Below are 24,835 nucleotides of genomic sequence, written 5' to 3'. Positions count from 1 at the left end.
CATTGATTGGTGTCCCAATACGAAACACCATGAAGGAGTTTATCAGTTGAGCTACAATGTATTCGATGCAAACCTCACACTGACGGTAGTTTTAGTAATCGAACAATTCCATTACAGTTTGAACCCGAACCACTGTGCCAACCTTCCTCGATGGTCATCGCGCTTACTAATGTGACACTTATAACATTTTTTTCCGTTCGCCATAACATTCTGAATTACAAAGTGATTTCATTTATTTAGTTAGTTTTCACCCATAATGTTAAACTAGTGCATGGAAAGAAACAGTGAGTTGCTAAACGCCAATGGCAGCTTAGGAAAATCTTGTAGTTTGTTTTTTCGCTCTTTACGAACTATTTTTATTTCGTATTTCAGCCATTTTTTATCTTCGAGGAAATGACTTTGAACTGTGAGTCCCCATTCGGACCAAATACACTAGAAAATACATTTATATACTAGTATGTATATTCTTGTGACCTTGTTGGATGAAGTCCGAAACAGAAACTTATTGTTTAGTCTCCGTATTAAGTGCGTCATAGTGTGTGTGTGCGTCCGTCCGCCCGTCTGTATCTCTGACAATCTTGGACCAATTCAAATATTACACATACTTACATGTAATACCTCATGTGATAAAAAGATGGCCATACTGGCGGCCATTTATGTTGTAAAAATATACTAAATAAAGTCAAGTATTTTGTCATTTCCGGAACCAGATCTTGGGCATGTGTTTGATTTTGTTGCTTGTTAAAATGTAGTTTTTATGCAGTATGTGTGTAATCATACTTATGGTATGATCAGAAAGCCCGTAACTTGAGATTTTATTTTTCAAATATAATAAGGTTTTCTTTTTGACTGTACACACAATATTCAGGACGTAATCAAGCTTGTTTGAGTAATTCAACTATCCCTAGTCCGAGTTGTGTCAAACTGGTGGCGTTTCTTGCAAGGGAATTTCATGAGGATTTCGGCGCAGGCATGCTACGCTTCATACAATTACGCGTAAACGCGAAGTGGCTGATGTAATATTCCTGTTCGATGCAAATATTATGGTTTATTTCTCCTGTGATGGGCAGTTTGCGTTACCCTCTAGACCCCATGCCAGACGTATGGGCCCACCTCAAAGTGTTTTACGATTTTTTCCCTCGTCAGGTTTATATGACCTTTGACATCCCACAATGCAACACTTTTTGTCACCAAAATGGCGGCTTCCTTAGTTTGGATGCGTCGTTTTTGAAAGGTAGGTGATATCTTTTAGCTTCGATCTGCTTTTACGCAATGCATTTTTTAAATTGGCGCAGTGCAGGCGAAGTATGAGCTATTCAACGGTAATAAAATAAAAGAGAACCAGTGTTTCTTCTGATTCGGAGACTTAGCTGTGATCTGTGAAGAAATGCAGACCAAAAGCGGAGAAATAGATCCCCACCGAAAACACCGCCACCCCGGGAACTATAGGTTGTTATTTTTGTCTCAAGAAATTTAATAATAGAAAACATTTAAATTCCTGAAAAATCATGTTCATCATCTCACCCGTAAAACAATTATTTGGCAATTCTTTTTTACAGTAACAAATTGTGCAGAATTAATACCCTGTGAAAATGTCTTGCTCAAATTTTCCATTGATTTAATATGCATGTACAGTACAGCGTTTGTGCAACTTGTTATTATTGCATCTGCATTTGTACAGTACATTGATCGCATTAGGGGCTGATGAACATTTATTCCATTAGTGTTGTCTATTGATCACATTTCCACCATGCTTCATCGCATATGTGCATCATGCACGTAATTCACTGCATTGTGGTCTAAACTTACTCAGTAAAAACACAAACAATGCTACCTGGGCACTTCTATGGTCCATCCCGTTGTATGTGAGATTAATTTTTAATAAAATAAACAAATTACTATCACTGATCCAGTCTGTTTGTCAACCAGTGGAGTGCCAAACAAATCTGATGAGAATATGCGATGCAAATGCGATAAATTAGTGACACAAATATGATAAATGTGTGGCATGATTATCATAAATGCACTGTAGTTGATGAGCAGTTGTCTTTGCCCAATACGCTTTGGAATTTTCTATAAAAAAAACATGGAACCCAATATCAATTATATTCCACCAAAATTTTGCAATGACTGATTTTGTAATTTACATAACTGTTTCAACATTAGAGATAATACCGTACTTGACCGCGTTAGCGCCCATGCCCGGGCAAGCGCCCATCCCCCACTTTTGCGCAATTTTTATATTTAGGGTTACATTCGGCAAAGCGCCCACCCCTTCAAAATGCAACTAATTTAAAACTTAGTCTTGCGTAACGAATCTTGGTAATCGTTTTTATATGATACAGCGTGGATATTGATCGCTGTGAACATGTTGTGAATGTGTAGAATACGGTAACCGTGTGTAAACTACACTTCGACAATGACTTGTTAATAAAAGTAAAATGCGATAAATATTTCATGCCATATTCAGTTTACCTCTCAAAAATGGCTAGTTACTAGTTTTTTGGAAAAACCATGTCTTTTAGTCGCTGAAATCAATTCCAACAGATTGTACTTCGACATCGATAATTCACTTCCCCATTGTGTTACCGGAAAGTCTTCGGGAATTTCCGAAGAATTGCGTCAGTCAAAACACAGCATTCTGATTAGCTAATAACCAACTTGATCCATTAGGTCAAAGGACGCTGCTGTAGGTCAAATCTGCAAATGAATAATAGTGGAAATAATATGACAATTTTGACTTTGACTGTATTCCAACAGACTCAAATGTACGTAATTAATATTGTAATAAAATGTGTGTATTTTTTGTGATCATTTCTGTTTCTTCATTGTGAAAATCAATGACGACGCAACTAATTTAGTAATTTGATTTTCCCTCAAAGACGTAATTTGTCACTTGATGAATAACAATTTTCATTTGCACTCTTTTTCGAGGGGGGTGTTCGGGTAAGCGCCCACACCTAAAAAAATCGTGATTTTCTGAGTTGAGGCCCCTGGGCGTTAACGTGGTCAAGTATGGTAATAGTAAAAAATTACCAGTTGCCTCAAAATAAAAAAAAAGGATTTGATTTTTTCCAGTATATTCCATGACTATTTATTATTTCAACAGCATCTTTTATTTTATTTTTCAAGTTCATGTCCCATTGAATGAGCATACTGTTACAATAAGTTTTTCCATTCTGATCAGGGTTTGTATTCATATTTTTTTTTTTTTCATGAACTTCATGAAATACAGTTTTCCAAAACAATACAAATGTCACCTTTGTATTATCGTCTTTAATTTTGCTAAATACCTACGCATGATAGTTGTACTGTCATTTACTCAAAATAAAACATGAAATTGAAACCAAGTCCAGCTTTGGCATCGTAATTTTCCGGCACACTTCATAGTTGTGAGAAAAAATAGCGATATTCAGTTTTTGAACAAGAAATGCAATTTTATTCATTACTAATTCTATTTCGCTTTGTACCTTGTCTGTATCGTCGTAGATGAAGGGTTTATGAGGGGAAAATTTCTTTCCTTGTTGGTGTTTTTTCTTTGATCATCTTCAAATTTCATCTTGTAAATTACTACAAAATGTCAATCAATTTCAACTAGCAAATGTAATTTTCAAGATACATGTTAAAATTTGACTGAAATAAAACATTTGTTAGATGTAAAAATAAGTTGACAAAATGATGGCATTTATACAGCTGATAATAAGAACCAAATGTTAGTTTTGTGTTTTGTTTTGTTTTGAGTATAAATAAAAAAAAATGGCAGTGTAGTCTTGCCATGTTTTTCAATTCTCACTATTATTTTAATTAGTTTATATATATTATGTACTGTACTATTATTTTATACAATTTATGTAATGATTTTCAATTTTTCTATAAGGGACAACGAGGTTAATACAGTACATGTAGTATAAATTGAGGAATACGTAGACTAGTATTTTCTTTTTACCTCCATCACTATGTACATTTACTGTATTTATCAGTCAAATTTGTTATGTCACTGTATTTCACTAGTTGTATTTGATAATTATTTAGTTTTATAAATAATTTTAAAAGTACAGCCATGTTTGATTACAATTTTTGTCTAGGTATGGCATGTAGAAATTGACGGACACTTGGTTACCGGTACTTGTACTATGCAAAGTTTTGTTGAATTCTGTTTTTTTATAGTAACAGGAAATTTTGTTTTCTTTACAGTCACCAAGGAAATCTGTAGATATACATTTAATTGCTGTGTCCTGTGTTTGCATTGTCATGGCTAAAGTTCAACAAGTGTGTAAGGTTTTGTTTGAAAGTGTAAGTATTGTTCTTGATCACCCGGTAACTGCCTATCATTTTGGGTGTTGCCCCTTCTCTACAAAAGTCTGGAATTTCTGCTAAAATTTCTCATTGAACGTGTAAAATTTATTTGCAACATTACTGAAATGTAAAAGTTGCACTTTTTTTGTTGGTATAGCGTGTGGTAACCGTATAAAATGTCTGGAGAATTAGCATATTCTCATTAAACTTGTAAATTTATGTGCAACATTACTGAAATGTGGAAGTTGCACTTTTGTTGTTGGTATAGCGTGTGGAAATTGTATACAATATCTGGAGAATAAACATATTCAGTTTAGTATAGTAGCGTGCAGCCAGCCAATCAATGTCATAGTTACCCACTATCGATGGAGGTGAAATCTAAGCTGAAAATCCAGACTATTGCGGAGAGAGGTTGCCTACAGTATGATCGAAAAGTAACCAGGTGACTTTTTTGATTAAAACAATAGCATTTTGCCATTTGCTAAAATGTTTATAATCCAGTGAGTCTGTGGTGGATAAGTTTATATCGCAAAACTAGGCGTTGGGGTGTTCTTTTCGTCACATAAAACGAACTGACTAATCATGCGGAATTGTTATTGAAACGGACATCGATTGCGTTGTGTTTTCTTGAGTTGAACAGACGTGAGATATAATTCAAATTGGTTTATTTGTACTCAACATGAACATCAATACGTTGTACAGCAAATACTTCTTGGTATAAAATATAGATCGCTAAATAATAGCTTCATGAGGAGTTGGCATCGTAGAGAGCATAGAAAGGAGGGTGTGCATAACGAGCATCAAGTTGCGAAGCTACCATAGAAGGAATTACAGCGACGGCCTGAATCGGACTTCTCACGACAGCGCTTTGCCTGGTTAATGTAATTGTCAACGTTAGAGCGGCATTTGTCTCGGTGACAGCTAATCGGAGAAGTGCCAAACACGTGTTTGTACTCTAGAATATATCATGCCAAAACGTTCCGAAAATAAAACAACGCTAATGATTGGCGCATACAAACGAAACATAGCGCTGTCATTCCATATTAGGAGTGACACGCGACTAACACGAGGCAGAACTTTGGTGGGAATTTTGGGCGGTAAACAGACAAATACCGCGAGAACGCAATGGGAAACAATGTAGCGAACGTTTGGATATAGCGTCACGGTTGCTACAGAAACCGATCTAGTCTCTCAGGACTCAACTCGTGGTTATCAAAACAATGTCTGAAATTACAAACTAGCTTAGAGAACATCATACAGAAAGTAAAATTTGTTCATGTTAGATAACTGCGCGCGACATACTCCGGGGCGCAAAAATCACGAGAAGATCTCGGGATAACCTGAATCGAACATGATAAATTTTTAAATTAACTTGAATAAATCTCTGAAATTTAAATGACAGACTCTCAACAATAAACACATGTCAATCACATTGAACATCAGATATGAATTGTGAGTTTCAATCTTAGCTAAAACAGCAAATAACACGGTATATCAAAAACAATACAGTATATCATGAATACATTGCAGATTTTGCTTTACAAATGATTCTCATTGAAAACTTGAAATAAAGTTACAGTGCAATACAAAGTTCAAAATTCTACAAAGTTATACAACACCATCACGGCACATTTGCCGTATACTTTCGCTCGCTTTGAGCGCTGAAGCCCTTGGTTCGGGCCGACTAGAAAAGTCGTGGATTTGACTAGAAAATTCATTTTCAACGGAGGGACTACCAATAACTTCTTCGGGAATTGAGAGTGTATTCTCTTGTGTTTCTGCATTTAGTTCGAGTGGATAAAGATGGTGTATAGAACGATTTGTTGAGCCGTTTTTGGTCTGTATTTCTACTACTCGGACGATACCGTCCTTGCCTGGAAGCAATTTAGTTACACGACCTAGTAACCAATGACATCGTTTTTTGATGTCCTGGTGTAATTGGACAATATCCCCCACCTTTATACAATTATTGGTTGTCCCTTTGATTTGATTCAAGTGACGCTCAGTTAGTGACGTCAAATATTCTCTTTGCCATCTCTTACTAAAAGCATTGTGAAGGGAGGATAAATACATAGCTCTTTTATTTGCAGTAATATTATCAATCTCAAAATTGGGTTCAGAAACACTAGGAATAGCTGGGGGTAACATTCTAATCTGACGTCCATTTAACAAGTGGGATGGAGTCAGTGGAGCTAAATCTTCGTCACTTGCGGAGAGATGAGTTAATGGGCGGTCATTTATTGACGACTCGACTTCGACTAAAATTGTGGATAGTTCGGTAAAAGTCACGTTGGCACGACCTAGAATTTTCTTCAAGCAATTTTTTGTTATGGCTATCATTCTCTCGAATAGGCCTCCGGCCCACGCCATTCGTTTAGGATTAAAACGCCACGATATACGATTTTTGGTAAGATAGTTTTGTACCTCAGGACTGGACTCGAGTCCTTTCAAAATCTTAGCGGCGGCTATAAATGTGGAACCGTTATCTGAGATCATTTTCCGGGGCGTTGACCGTCGAGCAGTGAAACGTCGCATAGCCAAAATGAATGATGCGGCGGTCAAATCTTGAGTTAATTCTAAGTGAATACATCGAGTTGAGGCGCACGTAAAAATTAGTACATAAACTTTACTAGAAAGACCAGTGTGTTGGTCCCTAACGAACAAATGTCCCGTGTAATCTGTTCCGCAGAATTCGAATGGGACTGCTTCCTTCACTCGAAAATCAGGAAGTGGAGCTTGAGTAAGAAGGGGAAATGGAGTTCCATCGACCTTCTTACAAACGACACAAGATCTCAATGTAGAATTCACATGTCTGCGAATCGCGGTGATCCAATATTTTTCCCGAATTTTGTTAACTGTGGTTAACGGCCCACCGTGGTTTAATAAATGATGAGCATCAAGAATTATGAGCGTAGTAAACCGATGTTTACCAGGAAGGAGTATTGGATGCATGGTTTCGAAAGGAAAGTCGGTATTCTGAAGCCGACCACCAATTCGCAGTATTGACTTATCGTCAAGAAATAGTTTAAGTTGTTTTTGAAGTACGCCATGTCTAAATTGTTGTCTCCGAATAGAACTGACAACGTCTTCGAAATGTGTTGACTGAATCGATGTCAACCAAGCGTGTTCCGCGTCGTATATCTCCTGTGTTGAGAGAGCAAGTCTACTTGACAAATTACTCGGAGTGTGGTTCAATTTGGATTTGAGTTTCGAAATGAAACGAAATATATAAGCAGTTGCTTTCAACAGACGATGTAGATCGTTGAAACGGCGAATATCGATAATCTTTTCAAGACTAGGTTCTGAGTTTGATTCAGTTGCGTGAATAATCTCCTTCGGTGCGATGTTTGGCTCATTGTGAAGTTCAAAATGGTGGCCGAGTAAATTGTCAGATTCAGAGGCGACATGTAACGAAACGATCTGATCATTAATTTTGGAGTTTTGTAGCTCAGGAGGTTCGCGGTTTGTATCGATGATATCTCCTGACACTGTTTCAGCAGTTTTTATGAAATCTTCTGCTGATTTATGGAAATGAGGACTAATTTCGTTCTCCGAATTGACATGTCCTCTGGATTGACTTGGGGGCGTACAAAGTAGCGGTCGATCGCTAACGGTGTCGCTCGTACCAGTGGTCGGACACTGGGCACATTTCTCGGACACTTTTGGGGTCGAAATATTATTTTCAATTTTGGATTTTTCGGTATATTCTTTGTATTGTTGTTCATGTGTAATGTTGAGTGCCTGCTGTCTTGTAATCGTATCTTTAACACCCACTGACTCCAGGTCCCAGTAACTAGCAATCATTTTATCCATTACACTGTCATGTGCTCGGATAGAAGCAATGGTGAATGAATTTGTTTTGTTTGTCCTGTTGTGCGTAGTGAAAGGCCCTGACAGTAGGTACCCAAAGACAGTCGGTATAGCGTTTGGTTTGCCCCTAACTATGCGTGAGTTGTGTGTAACAAAATCCCAATAGTGATCGGCGCCTATCAAAATATCGATGTTTAATGTGGATCGATTTGACGGCGGATAGGCCAACGATAGACCTCTCAAATGTGGCAAACGTGCAATATCGTAAGTTACAGTGTTCTCCAATCCCTCGGAAATACAGTCGACCATCAGTACATCGATCGTGGATTTAATGCCATCTTTGCTTTGTAGTGACAGCGTGGTTCTCGGTATGGACTGCACACCGGAACGCGGATTGGAGAACGAATTCAGACTCAATAATTCGTTATAATTTGGGATTACACCTAGTTTACGTGCGAAAGAGTTTGTGACAAAGCTTCTATCACTGCCATTGTCAAATAGGAGGGTAGCAACACAGTTAGTACCTCGAAAATGCGTACTAACTCGTGCGGTTTGAAGCATTGCGCGTCGCGGACTGTCAGAGTTAATTTTTGAGTCACTACCGGTAAAACGCGATTGTTCACCAGTATTTGCTGAATGTGAAAAATGCGAGTTTGCCGTGCTAGAATTCGTTGAATTTGTTTGCGCAGTTCCAGATTTATCAAAATGAATCGACGTATGATGTTTACTCTTACAAACACGGCAAGTGAAATGCGACTTACATTGAGACAACATGTGCTTTCCCAAACAATTAAAGCATCGTTTATTTTGGGTAATAAATTCGACTCGATCCTTCCTAGTTGAAATATTTGTACAATTTGTGGTGTAATGCTTGCCTTTGCAGTATATGCAATGTGGGGTTCTGTCACCAATTTGTGTTCTACCATGAGTGTGATCAGTTTGTGTGACATGGTTTTGTTTCTGTTGATCAGAATATGTGGTACCACTGTAAGATTTGTCAGTATTATTGTAATTACGACGCCCATATCGTTTGGACTTGAACTGTGTTGAGTCATGTGTACTCTGGGTGAAAGCATGTATTGCTGAAGGGTTTGTGTCGTAATCTACTTGACCTATGGCGAGGATTTTAACCTCATGTAACATGTGCTGACTGAGTGTGACTAACGTCCATTCCCCGCTTGGGTTGGATCGCGCTAAACTTTGTTGAAATTGAACTGGGAATGTATCCAGTATCATGGGTATGAGGAGTTTCTCATAGCCCGCCTCTGGTACACCTAATAAACGAAGTGCTCTGATGTGCTTTTCCAGGGTATCATGATATTTCCGTAAAGAATTGGCATCATAATTGGGTGCGTCTGCTGTGCGTAATGCACGCATGTGAGCAGCGATAATTTGATGTGGCTGGCCGAATCGTTCGGTCAAAAGCTGGAGTGCCAAACTGTAATTTACTATAGTAAGATCTAAGCCGGTTATTACTTCTAGAGCCTCCCCCTCTAACGACCTTTTCAAATAAGCAAATTTGATTATAGGACTAAGTTGTGGATTTAAACCTACAGCAGCATTGAACATATCCCAAAATTCAGCCCACCCCGTATACTCGCCTGAATAGACGGGCAAATCAATACGTGGCAATTGAACAGAATTAAATTGAGTGTATTGTGGATTCATACCTGAAATATGAGCTGTTGGAATTGAATTGTTCAAAAAGTTATTTTGTGTAACTTCTACTTGAGGCACTGGTGCATTAGCGGGTTGATCGAACTGTTGTACAGGTGGTTAAAACGCGACTTGAAACGTCGGTACTGGGGGCGCGACTTGAAGTGTCGACGGCGGCGCGACTTGAGGTGTCGACGGCGGCGCGACTTGAGGTGTCGGCGGCGGTACGACTTGAGGTGTCGGCGGCGGTGCGACTTGAGGTGTCGGCGGCAGTACGACTTGAGGTGTCGGCGGCGGTACGACTTGAGGTGTCGGCGGCGATACAAGCTGTTGGACCGGTGCTTGTTGATCATCTGGAGGGATTGGTTGTTGATTTACTTCGTGTTGACCAAGTTGTGGGACTGGATGTAATTCTTGCTTCGCTGGCTTGTTTTCTGTCAGGAATAAATTGATCGAACTAAACCTCTCTAGTAATTTGAGTTCGATTTCTTCAGTTTCCGTAAACTCTGCGTCCAGAACATCGGCGTAATTTCTGACTTCATCGCAGGCCTTTTGTAAGTTTGAGATACGATTGTCAAGTGCTAGTATGCTTACTTTGATCAGCCGATATACTTCAGATTTGTTGTCAGTGACTTCAAAGTCTTGGATTCTATCCTCAGCAAGTGTCAACGCGATATTTAATTGAGTCACAACTTTGTTCAGTCTATCTATTGCTTTGTTCAGGATTCTTCGAGGCATGATGAATCAGTATTGAATATCCTGGTCTCGGCACCAAATTTATGTGGTGGATAAGTTTATATCGCAAAACTAGGCGTTGGGGTGTTCTTTTCGTCACATAAAACGAACTGACTAATCATGCGGAATTGTTATTGAAACGGACATCGATTGCGTTGTGTTTTCTTGAGTTGAACAGACGTGAGATATAATTCAAATTGGTTTATTTGTACTCAACATGAACATCAATACGTTGTACAGCAAATACTTCTTGGTATAAAATATAGATCGCTAAATAATAGCTTCATGAGGAGTTGGCATCGTAGAGAGCATAGAAAGGAGGGTGTGCATAACGAGCATCAAGTTGCGAAGCTACCATAGAAGGAATTACAGCGACGGCCTGAATCGGACTTCTCACGACAGCGCTTTGCCTGGTTAATGTAATTGTCAACGTTAGAGCGGCATTTGTCTCGGTGACAGCTAATCGGAGAAGTGCCAAACACGTGTTTGTACTCTAGAATATATCATGCCAAAACGTTCCGAAAATAAAACAACGCTAATGATTGGCGCATACAAACGAAACATAGCGCTGTCATTCCATATTAGGAGTGACACGCGACTAACACGAGGCAGAACTTTGGTGGGAATTTTGGGCGGTAAACAGACAAATACCGCGAGAACGCAATGGGAAACAATGTAGCGAACGTTTGGATATAGCGTCACGGTTGCTACAGAAACCGATCTAGTCTCTCAGGACTCAACTCGTGGTTATCAAAACAATGTCTGAAATTACAAACTAGCTTAGAGAACATCATACAGAAAGTAAAATTTGTTCATGTTAGATAACTGCGCGCGACAGAGTCTAACTAGAACTCACAGCTTGTCATCTGTCTTTAGAGGTCTGGAAAAAGCAATATAAAAAGCATAATTGTTTATTAAATTTGTCCAACAATACCGGCTACCTTGGTGTGGTACAGTTATAGCGCCATCACCTTAAAATAGGGAGGTTGTGGATTTAATTGTCTCAGCTGACTGTCCACTCAGCAGTATAAACTGGAGTGCATTCTGCCTTGAGCACCAAACTTATGGTATTAGATTTGTGAGAAGAATGCTCTATTAGACGAGGACAATTGAAATTAAAAGTCCCATGTGCTGTTCCTCTCCACAGTTTACATTAACTATTTGAGCGACATTGTCAATTTTTGGCACCATCTACAAAATGATATTGTATCGTCTACTTATCCCCACATGAAATATTGATTAAAATTGACAAACCTTTTGGTCAAAAACTATAAAGCAATATCAGAAACTGTCTGTATAGCACAAAATGATGATGAAATTTACTGAAAATTTTACAAAATTTGAAAATGTTTGCACAGAATTTTGGGCGGAGAAAATTCTGAGACTCACAGGGTTAAAAGGACTTGTGTGTCTTCATCACAAAGAGTAGCAGGTTTATTTCCGTGGGATAATTGTACTTTTCACTCATGTAAGCTCTGAGCTTGGCTTCCAAATCTGACTTGATCTGAGTACTGTAAATACTTTATTTTTGCTTGGAATTAATTTTCACTGAAAGAATGATTCAGTGCAAATAAAATCCAGCGAATATATTTTTTTCCCCATATTTCACATTCAGCTTGTCAAAAATCAGTGAAAATAAATTCCATAGAAAACACCCAAAAAGTCTTTTCAGCGAAAATTTATTCCAGCTAAAATAAAGTACTTTACAGTATAATAAAATAAACACACTTAGTATTGTTTTAAAACACCTTATGATTGTATATCTAATACAACATTGTTGGTGCTTTCCCTACAGGCTCATCAGCTGGTAGATCTAACTGGTTGGAGTCTCTTTATGAAAGTCACTCCTCGAAGCAGTCCATCAGTTTACTGCGGTACCACAGACGTGGTCAATAAATACCAAGATACAGGTTTGAAGTACGAGGATGGAGACCTAGATGGCAGTGTTGCTAGCGAGACTGACATTTTGAAATTATTGGGAGTATGCAAAACTGTTGAGGCCTCGTCTCCAGTTACGGTATCAGGTAGGTAATTTTGCCTGATTAAGGTAGAAGCCTGCTCATAATTTTTGAAAGTCACATGACAATGTTCATTGGTTTATTATGTAAAATCATGGAGCTATTGTTTCAATTGAAATGTGTGTCAACATGACCTTTTTTGGGACAATTATTTTTCGTCAAATTTTAAAACCCAAATTTTTTCAATAATTCAGGACAACAAAAAGTATCCCATTATTTACAATACTGTACTTCCCCGAGTATAAGCCCCTTCTCTAGTATAAACCCTCCCCTCTGTTTTTAGACATTTAACAAGTTGAGGGCATCCTCGAGTATAGGCCCAGGGTGTTTTTACCGCGCGACGACAACATTTATTAAAATATGTATGTAAAAAGTGTATTTCATTGCATAATAATCGTGATTGGTACAGTAGTTTAGTTCCTGCTTTTACGAAAAAACTCGCATTAATTTCAGAGTGCATGGCTGGCGAACGTACGGAACATTGTTCGCACATTTTCTATTCTGTTATTTACTTAGGTTGAACCCTGAATAATCGTGTTCATAATTAAAACCTTCGTGAATGGGATGTGAACGAGAAAACTATTCTTTGACATGACTTGTTGGCAACCGTGAAAAGTTTAAATACTTCCTGCTAATTGCAAATCAACAGCTTTAGGGAAAAAAATCACCGTTTTTTTGTCAAAATCAGATCGCATTTTAACATCGCGGTAATTCACTTCTGCATTGCGTTGAAAAAATTACTTCGTCAATAATCAGAAAACTTTGTCTGTACATTCCACAACGAAGATGATGATAAAGATCTTACCTTCAACAGTGTTCCCACAGACCCTATCCATTTTTGCACCGTAAATTCAGACCGTATGTAAACCGTAATGTAATAAAATATGTGTATTTTTATGAACATATTTGTTTCTTCATTGTAAAAAGTGATGCCGGAAATCAAAAAGACGTAATCTTTCTCCGAGACCGGCGCTGTGAACGAAAAATGTAATTTGGATAATTGATAACCCACCCCTAATTTTCCCGATTTTACATGTTCAGGCCCCTGGGCTTATACTCAGGGAAGTTCGGTATATGACTTTTTTCAGCTTAATTCATCAGCCCACAATTTAAGATATGACATAATATCTCTGGCATAGGAGCCTATGTTAAAACCGTTAGAATACTGCCAAAATGGCAGCCATTAACTAAAATACAACATATTTGTTCGAAATAATTAGGCTGATAACCCCTACTTTTTTACAAGTCAATATCCTTTTATTACAATACAAGTACGCGAGTTCAATTTATTGCAAAATGAATAAATTCTGGGTATTTCCATTTATGAGTAGGCTTCTACCTTTACTGTGTGCATCCTTATACAATGTACCAGCTTTGACGGTACAATTTAGTACTTGTCTATATTGTTTACATACACAGACAACATTTGATTCATTTGTGAACATATCTAATATCGTAAAGTAATTGAGACCCCTGTTTCTTTGAGACTGACCCCAAATTATAAAGTCATTCATACCAGAAAACTTGAGAAAATACTATAAGCTGCTTTCTTACTTTATTACAAAAAAAAACTCATTATTTTAAGTCAGAAACAGTGACTAGCGAAATGGTTTTATTAATTAATTGTGTTAAGTAACTTTCGTGAATATTACAGTTATTTATAAATTCTACAAGGAAACATTTTTTAAGTATCAACCCACTGCATTATAAATCCTGCAATGAAATCCTGTCTTATCTGCCAAACTAAGATAAAACAACTACAGACATAGCTAGTTGTGAGGTTGAGGAAAATGATTACTGCGTTAATTTCTAGGACAAGCGTTGTTTTATATGAGAGTATCTAGACCGGTATTGGTTAGTTATATGTGAATGAATGACATGCTTGAATTTCAGTTTCAATGAGAAATAACACTTGATAATTTGCATGGCATAAAAAAATACTATAATGCATCCATTGGATTGTTTGGTAATTAAGTTTCTTTAAGATCGTTGAATTGAACATGGAAAATTTATAATGAAAAGTCATGACAATGAAAACATGAAGTTGAAAGCATCAACTGCACTGAAACAGTTATTAGGACTGAACCACGAAAAATGATAAGGTCATTACTACTAAAACACACAAAATACTGAGGTCATTAGTCTTGAAACACATAAAATGATGAGGTCATTAGTTCTGAAACCACAAAAATGATGAGGTGATAATCCTGAAAACCATAAGATAAAGAGGTCATTATTACTGACACACGTAATGATGATGAGGTTATCAGTACTGAAACACAAAACAAAGATGTCATTATTCCTGAAACCACAAAATGATGAGGTCGATAGCACTCTACCAAATAAAATTATAAGGTGATAGTACTGAAACACATAAAATGATGAGGTCATTATTACTCACACACGTAAAATGATAAGTCTAACTGATAGGGAATCCTATGAAAAGATTATTAATTTTATTTTTCAGATGAAGTTGTCCCCGCCAATCAAGATGAAGGAAGTTGTACACAAACTGATGTTGAAGACATTGTGACCTCACTTTCACCTGCCGAGGAGAATGCCCATGGTGATGTGGTAGTTTCAAAGATAGCAGAACTAGAGGGGGAGACATCGGAAGTGGTAGATATGGTGGCATCAGAGACAATAACGTCAAAGGCAGTTGCTTCAGAGGCTGAAACATCAGTTATTGGACCAGATATTCAAGAAAGATCTGGTCACTCTCCCCCAAATATATCTGATGACAGTGAAGCTAATAAACCTGATAAAGATCTCCAGACTGAAAAACTGTTAGCAGCCTTAGGAGAAATCCAAGAATCATTGCTTAGTGCTAGCGGTAGAATTGATGCCGACTCTTCAAAGCAAAAAATATTATCAGCTTTAGGAGAACTTAATGAATGCTTTTTATCAGCAGAAGTTTCTAGTGTAGATTGTCGGAAACCTGACGTGAAGCGTCTTGGTAAGAGGAAGTCCCTTCCGAAGAAAGTAGTACAAATGCAAGATGATGATGCATCTGTCTCTGAAGATGCTGATGATGCAGGTTTTACAGATGAAGATGCAGATGCAGATGAGTGGTTTCCTGAAGCAGAGAAGACAAAAAAAGGTCCAAGGAAAAAGAAAGTATTTGAGACCTCTGCCTCTAAAGTTGAGGAAATTAGTCCACCTAAGAAACCAAGAGGAAGACCAGCGAAGGTTGCAGGAGAAATTAAGGTCAAAAGAGGTAGAGGCAGGCCGAGAAAGTATCCAGATTGCTTGGTGGAAGACGTTGATGGAACGAAACAGAATGACAAAGATGAGGCTACAGAAGAGATTGGAGGAAGGAGTTTGCGACTGAGAAGAGGACGACCTCGATTATGCCAAGATGGGTCTGATGATACAGAGGGGAATGATGGAGAGAAAGTGAAAGCCAAAAAGAACAAGCTTCGTTATGGATGTAGTATGTGCGGAAAGTCTTTTGCAGGCATCACAAATTTAGAGATTCATTTTCGAACACACACTGGTGAGAAGCCGTACACATGTGATCTTTGTCCAAAGTCATTCAATGCACCCATCAGTTTTAAGATTCATCAACAGACTCATTCGTCAAACAAGCCATACCAGTGTGAATTGTGTGGCAAGACCTTTAAACATGCCAATTCTTTAACATCGCATAAAATAACTCATACCAAAGAACGGCCATATACATGTAAAGTATGTCACAAAGGTTTCACTCAGACGGGAAGTTTGAAATCTCACATGCGGCTTCACACTGGGGAGAAACCATATCAGTGTGAGCAATGTGGGAAGTCCTTCGCGCAGGCTAATGGGTTACGTACTCATAAAATGACACATACAGGAGAAAAGCCCTATAAATGTCACCAGTGTGAGAGGGCTTTCAACAGTGCTTTTAAGTTGAAATCCCACATAATGATACATACTGGGGATTTTCCCCATCAGTGTGATCTTTGTGCACGCCGCTACACCATGTTGAGTGAATTACGTAAACATGTACGAAAAAACCACCTAAAAGAGAAGCCGTATCTCTGCGACATATGTGGCAAGAGTTTTGGTGATAAGAACACTTTAGGCCATCACAAAAAAATTCACTCAGGTACGAGGGATTATCATTGCACAAGTTGCACCAGAAGTTTCTATGCAAGCTCTGCTTTGAAGAAACATATGCGAACTCATACTGGTGAGAAACCATTCTCGTGCACTGTGTGCTTGAAGTCCTTTAGCCGTGCCGATAACCTCAGATCGCACATGAAAATACACAGCAGCGCTGCCGATGGAACGTCTACATCTACAAGGAAACAGTCTGATGCCACAAAGCTATTCCACTGCAGTATTTGCACTCAGGCATTTACGCGAGCGGCACTCCTGAAAAAACATGATGAACAGTATCACAGTGGAGGTGGAGGTGAAGTAGCAGCCATGACAGTTACAATTCCAGTACCAAGTGGTTACATGATAAGTTCTGATGGAGCACCTGTTGCAATATCTTCTTGGTAAGAATATTCTTATTGCTGTGGTAAACATTGATCACTTTTAACACTCTCGTTTAAACATTTTAAAATCTTAGTCGTATTTCAGAACCCTGAGGACCAAATCTGTTCATTCTTCTGTGCCTAGTACTTCATCTGGGACATATGCACATACAGTGGTTTACTTATTCAATCCAAGATAGCTGACTGGAAGCCGTTATGTTTTTTGAAAATGTGGTCTTATGCATGCTTTGTCATTTTTGTTCAAATTTAGTACATACATTATACATGTGTCTATGACGATTCATTTTGCGATCAGATCAAAGATGGCCATCTGGCAGCCATATTGTTTTTTGGAAATGTTGTATCATTGACATTGGTTTGTCATTTTCATTCAAATTGTTATACACATTGTGCATTTTAGATTACATGTTCATGACAATTTGTTTTACATTCAGATCTGCTGACTGGCGGCCATCTTGCTTTTTGACCATACTACTATATCTCCAAGGCTTAGGGACCATTTACATTCATATTTGGCACATACATCATAAATATTGGCATGTCCATGTCAGTTTGTTTCATAATCAGATCAAAGATGGCCGACTGGCCGCCATCTTGTTTTTTGACCATACTACTGTATCTCCAAGGGTTTTGGACCATTTTCATTCATATTTGGCACATGCATCACACATAAAGGAGTACATGTTCATGTCAGCTTGTTCCATAATTGGATCAAAAATGGGTGACTGGCATCCATCTTGTTTTTTGGAAATGTGGTATCTTGGACAGGATTTGTTGGTTTTCTTTCAAATTTGGTACAAACATTATACATGTTGAGATACATGTCCATGATGATTCGTTTTGCATTTGAATCCTAAATGACATCTTGTTTTTTCAAAATGTATCGCTGACATGTTTTTTTCTCTTCAAATTGTACATGTTAGGATACATGTCCATGAAAATTAGTTTCACAATCAATCAAAGATGGTTGACTGCCTGCAATTTTGAACATACTACTATATATCTGTACATGAGCGTGGGCAAATGAAATTCAGTTTGGATACAAAAAATGCATGAATGGCATATCCTGTTTAATTTCTGACTATATAATTATTTAAATTTTGGAAGAGTCGTATATTACATATAATTTCTCTTGATACTAGACCAGCCAATTATTCACTCTCAATTTTCTAAGTATACTTTTGCTATTACTTTTAATTATTTTTGGCATGAATAACATTTCCCCTAATTCCAACTGGGACTATTATGATTATTGATAATTTTCATCTTTCTGTTTTTCAGGGGTGCCCAGCCAACATATACACAGAGTGAGCATTTATCAACACAACATATGACTGCACAAGGTGAACATGTAACTATGTCAAATGAACAAGTGACGCAGAGCCAGCATATGGCATCACTGAACCAACAGATGACATCGCTGAACCAGCAAATGGCAGTACAGAGTCAGCAGTTGACATCACAAAACCAGATGGCAGAACAAAGCCAGCAAATGTCATCACTGAACCAGCAGATGGCAGAACAGAATCAGTCAATGTCGGAACAGAACCAGCAAATGGTAGAACAGAACCAGCAAATGTCATCGCAGAGCCAGCTGATGGGAGCACAAGGTGAGCAGCTCACAATTCCACACCATATGACGACTCAGAGCGAACACGTGGCTTTGCACGTACTGAGCGAGCAGATGTCAATGCAGCACCATCAAATAGTCACGCAGGATCAGGAAATGGCAATGCACAATCAGCAAATGGCTGTGACGAGTGAGCAAATAAACAATCAGAACCAGCAAATCGCAGCAGAGTGTCAACAAATGACGACACAGAGCGATCAAATGACAGCTCCGAATCAGGAAATCAATACACAAAGTCAACACATAAATCTACATCCAGAGGAGGTTCGCACTGCTGCTGAAGTATTGGCTGCAGCACATCTACATGTGTTTAACGCACTAAGATAAACTTTCCTCATGCAAGTATTTTTGGAAAAAAAGAGATATGGCACAGTATATTGAATATACTTTATTTTTAGTTACTTGTCACTAATCAGTAATAATTATACATTGGAGGTGAACACATCTTACTGCATGATATGGCATCATACAATGTAATAACAACTTTTTCTGTGTTTTTTTAAATTATTTCTCTTGAAAGATTGAAAGACTGCAAATACATTCAGTTTATTTCTACAAAAACCACTTGAACTTGAAAAAGAGGGAACAATCGACCCTCGCATAAATTTTTTCAAATGAGCATTACATAATGTATTAATTATTCATTCATTCACAAACCAATAAACAAAAACTAGAACTGCGACATTGAAATAATAGCAAAGGCTTTGTTTAGACTAATTTTATGATTTATATACAACAAATAACCCCAAAGCAGCAGTCTGGGTGGCCACATTGCCCGCGTTTTTATGCGATTCATGTGTTGAACAATCTTTTTTGACTATTTCATTTTTTGTTTCTGTAAGATCTTGTGATATTTCCAAACACTAATGATCACTGCCTTCTATGAACACTACAATAGTTACCGGTAAAGCATTTGATTTCAGTACAGAGTTGTGTAACTTGTACAACTAGCTAATAAAGAATCTGGATACTGGACCTTCAGACAGGTTTCGAGTTTAACAAAGGTTTGGTTTATACCTATTTTACTTTTCATTGTGTAGTAGAGGCAATTGCAACAGACTGGTTCCACTGTATAAAGACTCGTACATCAGGAAATCTAATGGTTTCTGTTTTCAATGTTATTTAATGCATCACCTGCTGATGTTTTCTCATTTTGTAAAAGCGTGTATTGTTTGATAACTAAGCAATGTCTACCACAATTCTAGCTTGTTTGCTCATAAAATATAACACCACGTTGCTGTCAGATTAATTGCTTTATACTGGCAATTGTTGATTTTTTTTTATTCTCACTTGGAAGAAAAACAAACAAATGCAGTAAGAATTGAACCCCCTAAGAAACAACGTTTTTTTATTTTATTTTTTATTATGGGTGTATTATATATGCCACAGCTCTTTAATTTGTGCATACAATCGTGATGTTTGCAGCCGCTTCTGATTTTATCCACCTTGGGTATAGTTTGTTATTCACAAAATTATATTGATATTAATGATGCAATTTGTGCTGTTAGGTTTTATGTATCAGTAAAATATGTCACATTACATATCACTATAAATTGTGATTAACAGTTGTGATTAATAAATATACAAATAAAATTATAGATATTTCACAATTCAAAACTTAATGTCACCATTTTTTTAATACTGTTCTGAAATTATAAATATTCCTTGCTTTTTATATATACTATTATTTAAATAATTTTTTGTAAATTTTATAACTTTGTACTCCTTTCATTGTCTTCTGAAGAAAAATACAATTATTAGAATGAATATTATTATTAATTATTGTAAAATTGCTTGTCAACCCTATCAAGTTGTACAAAGTTGTTTCACTTTAAATTGAATGTTTAATAGTTTAAAAGCTTTCCATTTCAGCTGTCGGGGTTCCCATACATTATGTATCAATAGCAAAAATAAACAATGTCATTGTAATTTCTCAAAATTGTTTTTCCGTATTTTATTTCATATTTGGCAAAGGTTAATATGAATGTATTTAGTGAAAGTTTTAATTTATGCAAATTAGTTTATTTTATTTTTATTTTATGCAATATTTTCTCATTCTCAATGTCTGTATTAAATATGATGTATGAATTTTTTCTGAAAACAATTTGTTTAAAGGTAATTCTTTGAAAAAATCAAATAAAATAAAAATTCAGTCTTCGTTCCCAGTATTTTGTTAGTCTGTTACTGAAAATACATTTGTGGTGATATTTGATGCCAGAATCCTGTACATCTAACATTTTGTGAACTTTGACTTTCTTGGAATTGGAGTCAAATCTTAAAGTTTTGTGATTGTTTGAGATTAAACTGTGAGATCACAACCCTTGATTTATTGTGTTTAATCTCTGTTGTATGTGAGGGTTATTACAGGTAATCTATACAATGTGTCAAATCATAATTTAGAATCACTTGGAAAGTGTGAAAACAAATAAAGAAATTTAGATATATCAAATTTGCTTGGAATACTCCCGAAATGGAGGGTGCATGACAAAAGACCAAAGTGCTGTTGACTCCTATCTTCAAACATGTGGACAATAAAACAACTCATAAGATTGCAATAACTGTACCCTCAAACAATATGCATGTGTAAACTGTTTCAATTAGAATCCCAGAACTGAATTAAGAAGCTCAAATTTGAAAGGAAATTGCGACACACATTAAATCAACATGATTTCAATAATTGTAAAGCACTGAGGTCAAACATGAATTCTATCGAAATACAGATTTACTGGCCAACACAAGGTGCCTTTTGGCCGAGATGGCTCCGCTGTTATCAATGCATAATTCACTACGTTCAATTACCTACCATAGACTCCGGTCAGTCAAAATGACTATTTTGAACTGTAGGCATTAATCAGCGATTCTGCCGGTGACGGAGAGATAGAATCCAGGTCAGGGGAAGCCCCATGACCTCAAGATTCTTTTACCCCTTACGTCACGAACCCACGTGACCGAGGCCACCTGGCAGCGCCACAGGTAGCCGTCCTTCACTCTTAATTTCTCTCCGCCTCGAATGGAGATGAAATCTAGCGAGCTCTGCTGGATCGCCTGCTTTTTTTCCTGTCCGGATTTATAGCTTGGGTTGTTGCCGCTGCTCGGCATCCGACATGGTAGCTGGTAGGATAAGTTTTCCTTGTCTTTTTTACCCTCGTGTCGTTTTCCCTTTTGTGTGTAGTATTTTTCACAGCAAAGAAATCAAAATCCGGTGCCACTACGTAGTCACATGTTGATTTCATGGCGGCACCTTTTACAACTGTAATTCGTCTCCCTCATGCATGTCGTCTTTTATTTTTAATGTATTTAGCAATATATCGATGTAATGACAGCTCCAAGGCTCGCTGCCTTTTTCTTCCGGTCTCCTCGTCTTTCGAGCCGATCGTACAGTGGTTTATTCAGAATCTACCAGCATAGAACCCGCATCCGAGATGCTTTGTCGTGGCTACGTGTGGGTTTCAGGGTTTTTGCGTGAAAGCGTGTTTTTTTCACTGGAGTTCTGAGGCCTGAGATTTGCTTTCAGAGCCATCAAAATCGCTGACACTGACCGCGTCATAGCAAGGTCGCGCGTCCAGTAAACAAATCTGTTAAAGTGAGTTGCGTGTTTTGAGTTGCGTGAGTGGAAAGTCCTCACGCTTGGCTACTGGTACTTCATGTACCGGGACGTCGAGTAAGAGGCCCGACGGCAGAGGTACCGATATTTTCTCGGTCTCCCCTGCTGATCGGAGGGCATCCTCACAGTCTGTTTTTTCAGGCGGTGTTTTTACCCGATTTTACCGGCTGCAGCGAGGCTGTGCCCCTGGAGGCTTTCCTCCTATGAGGCCCGTTGCGGGTCTCTTCGTGGACCCTTCCTCGCACGACGCCGAGTTTGCCTCCGAGTTGAGGGCTTTGGTCGAAGGACTGTCGGGGCAATTGCGTCCCTGGCAGGCCGGGTAGATCAGACGCAGTCGGAGCGAGCTGTCTCCACTGTGTCCCCTTGGTGGGCAAGCAGGAAGAGACACGAAAACATGTTTGCATTCAAACACGTCTCTTCCGGGGAACCCCCGTTCCCAGGCACGGCTCTCCCACTATTTTGGGGGGTGGCCTAGGCCCAGGCTAATTGCCCCGGTCCTTCTCTGGATCCTCGGGCACTGAATGCCAACAGGGTGCTGCCAGCCAAGTCTCCGATCTCGGGGCAGGGCTTTCAGGGCAGGGCACACGTTGACCCCCCTACTTTCAGCCAGCTAGGGTTCGTCACGCGGTAACGGTACAATGGTAATGAATTTTTCCTTGTGTCCGGTCCCCGCTGTGAGTTTTGACTCCTTTCTTACCGACCCACGGGCGTCCGCAGAGGGAACCGACCCACGGGCGTCCGCAGAGGGAACCGACCCTGTCATGAGACGCACAGTCGAACACGCTCCCTCTCACATATTAATGTGAAAGGAGATGCAGTTCGCTCGCGTCGGATACAGCCAGTACTCCGAGCGGTCCATCAGAGTCATCCATCTGTATGACTCGGTGAGCCACGCTTTGGGGTAAGGCGGAGTATCATCGATCCCAGTGATACGATGTATATACCCCCACCCTTGATCCTAAAGCAACCACCTAAGGTTGCTTCAACGCTTATGGGATCACGGGCGTCGGGATCCAAAGCAACCCCGTTGGCAAGTCTCTCCCTGTCCGCCTGAGTGCGGAGTGGGGTGCAGAACATGCAAATGGTGTTGATGGGCGGCGTTGGTCAGCCGTGGAGGATGTAATGCTTAAGGCCCCCCAGTGGGGATAACATAAGGCAACACTTCCCACTGGACCAAATGCTACCCGGTCGGTGTGGTTTCGGGATCAGACCCCATAGCATGGGATGAGACCAAAATGCCCCCAACCGGATTCCAAGGCTCCTTCCCCAGACCCCGGTACCACGAATTTGGCAAACCGGGCAAAGGGGGATAGCCGCGTTCCATGGGTGTCCTTTCCAATTGAAGACGACCCATCTAGCTCTGAGGGCAGAGTTGCTTGAGCACATTATGCATGACCAGCACTCTGGAGACCTTGGAGGCAGAATGCACCAGCCTCCTAGACCAGGCGACATTTTTACTGGTGGGCCACCGCACATCTACATGCGACACCCCCTAGTGTCGCCTGGCTCTCTTGGCCAGGGCCACTACCGTGCTACGAGACGCGGCCTTAGACGCACGTGTTTTCACCGACAAGCTGAGCCGGGGTACATCCCCGCCTCAGTGACGCAGACTGGACTTCCTCCACCTTCTTTGTTCAGGGAATGGTGGGTACAGTCTCGAAGCTTCGGAGTGCAATGAACCGGAGGGTTCAGTTTGAATCCGCTAGCCAGTTGGTCCTACCATAGGGAATCGGAGGGCACCCCAAGCACAGAAAACACAATGCCCTAGGGCGTTGTCCGCTAGCTGGAGTCAGCCAGGAGGCAAGCGCTTATACCCTTCCATGGGAGGGGAGGGTAGTGGCGCGCCCCCAGGGAGGTAAGAGCCAGGTGGTGGCTCCTCACCCTCCCTGGGCGGACGTCTACCCAGCAGCAGGGGAGGCATGTTTGACGCTCACATCTGCAACCGGGGGGGGGGGGCAGGCACGTGTTCGGTGAATGGCCAGGTCACAACTTAGTGACTACTTTAGGCCTTGGGGACTCACCTCATGGGGGAAGGAAGCACACCCCCCTCGCAACTGCCGAAAACGTGGCCACATATCCCTGTCAACACAGATTGCGCCGGTGTAGTCCAGTTTGGAGACAACGGGTGACCGATCCCTGGACCTTTCCAGGTGGTAACATCAGTTTACGAGATACCGCTGAAATCTCCTTTTCCCCCCGTCAGTGTCTCCCCTGTTGGGCACTGCCAGGGGACTCCCGCAAGGCGGAAGCAATCAGACAGGAAGTAGCAGTTTGCTGGGGAAAGGTGCCATACACAGGGTACATCAGCCGGGGCTAAGGCCAGGCTTCTACCCAAATGGGTTCGTAGTACCAAATCTACAAATGGCAGGCATCCAGTTTTGGACCTAGGCAGACTGAATCAGTATGTGCTCCTCGATCGGTTCCACATGGAGACACCATTCAGGGTTCTTCTCTCCATCCACAGTTTTGACTGGCTAGCCCCATTAGACTTAAGCGGGGCCTACCTGCACGTACCGATGCACCCAGCGAGTTGCCATCTCCTTTGAATCGCCCAGCTGGGCCAAGTATTCGAATCTCGGGTGCCTCCCCGTTCGGGTTAGGC

At 39.6% G+C, this 24,835-nt stretch overlaps 1 protein-coding gene across 1 annotated transcript; it reads left to right on the top strand.

Annotated features, from left to right (window-relative positions):
• The first annotated feature begins 1,192 nt into the window (after positions 1 to 1,192).
• Positions 1,193 to 20,954, top strand: LOC102808521 (uncharacterized). The gene is made up of 5 exons (XM_085495495.1): positions 1,193 to 1,234; positions 4,195 to 4,293; positions 12,293 to 12,521; positions 14,983 to 16,999; positions 18,281 to 20,954. Exons 2-5 carry the CDS (start codon positions 4,252 to 4,254, stop codon positions 18,954 to 18,956), a joined length of 2,964 nt encoding a protein of 987 aa, XP_085351621.1. The 5' UTR covers positions 1,193 to 1,234; positions 4,195 to 4,251; the 3' UTR covers positions 18,957 to 20,954.
• The last annotated feature ends 3,881 nt before the right edge of the window (positions 20,955 to 24,835 follow it).

This window comes from Saccoglossus kowalevskii, chromosome 22 (assembly GCF_978046115.1).
Source record: "Saccoglossus kowalevskii chromosome 22, keSacKowa6.1, whole genome shotgun sequence".
NCBI lineage: Eukaryota > Metazoa > Hemichordata > Enteropneusta > Harrimaniidae > Saccoglossus > Saccoglossus kowalevskii.
Note: the sequence above shows the minus strand (reverse complement) of the source record. Positions and strands in the feature narration are given on the sequence as shown.

Coding starts and splice junctions, on each gene's coding strand:
- LOC102808521 (XM_085495495.1), top strand. CDS start 4,252: ATGGCTAAAGTTCAACAAGTGTGTAAGGTTTTGTTTGAAAGT. Junction 12,522..14,982: donor GTCTCCAGTTACGGTATCAG/GTAGGTAATTTT, acceptor TTTATTTTTCAG/ATGAAGTTGTCCCCGCCAAT. Junction 17,000..18,280: donor CCTGTTGCAATATCTTCTTG/GTAAGAATATTC, acceptor TCTGTTTTTCAG/GGGTGCCCAGCCAACATATA.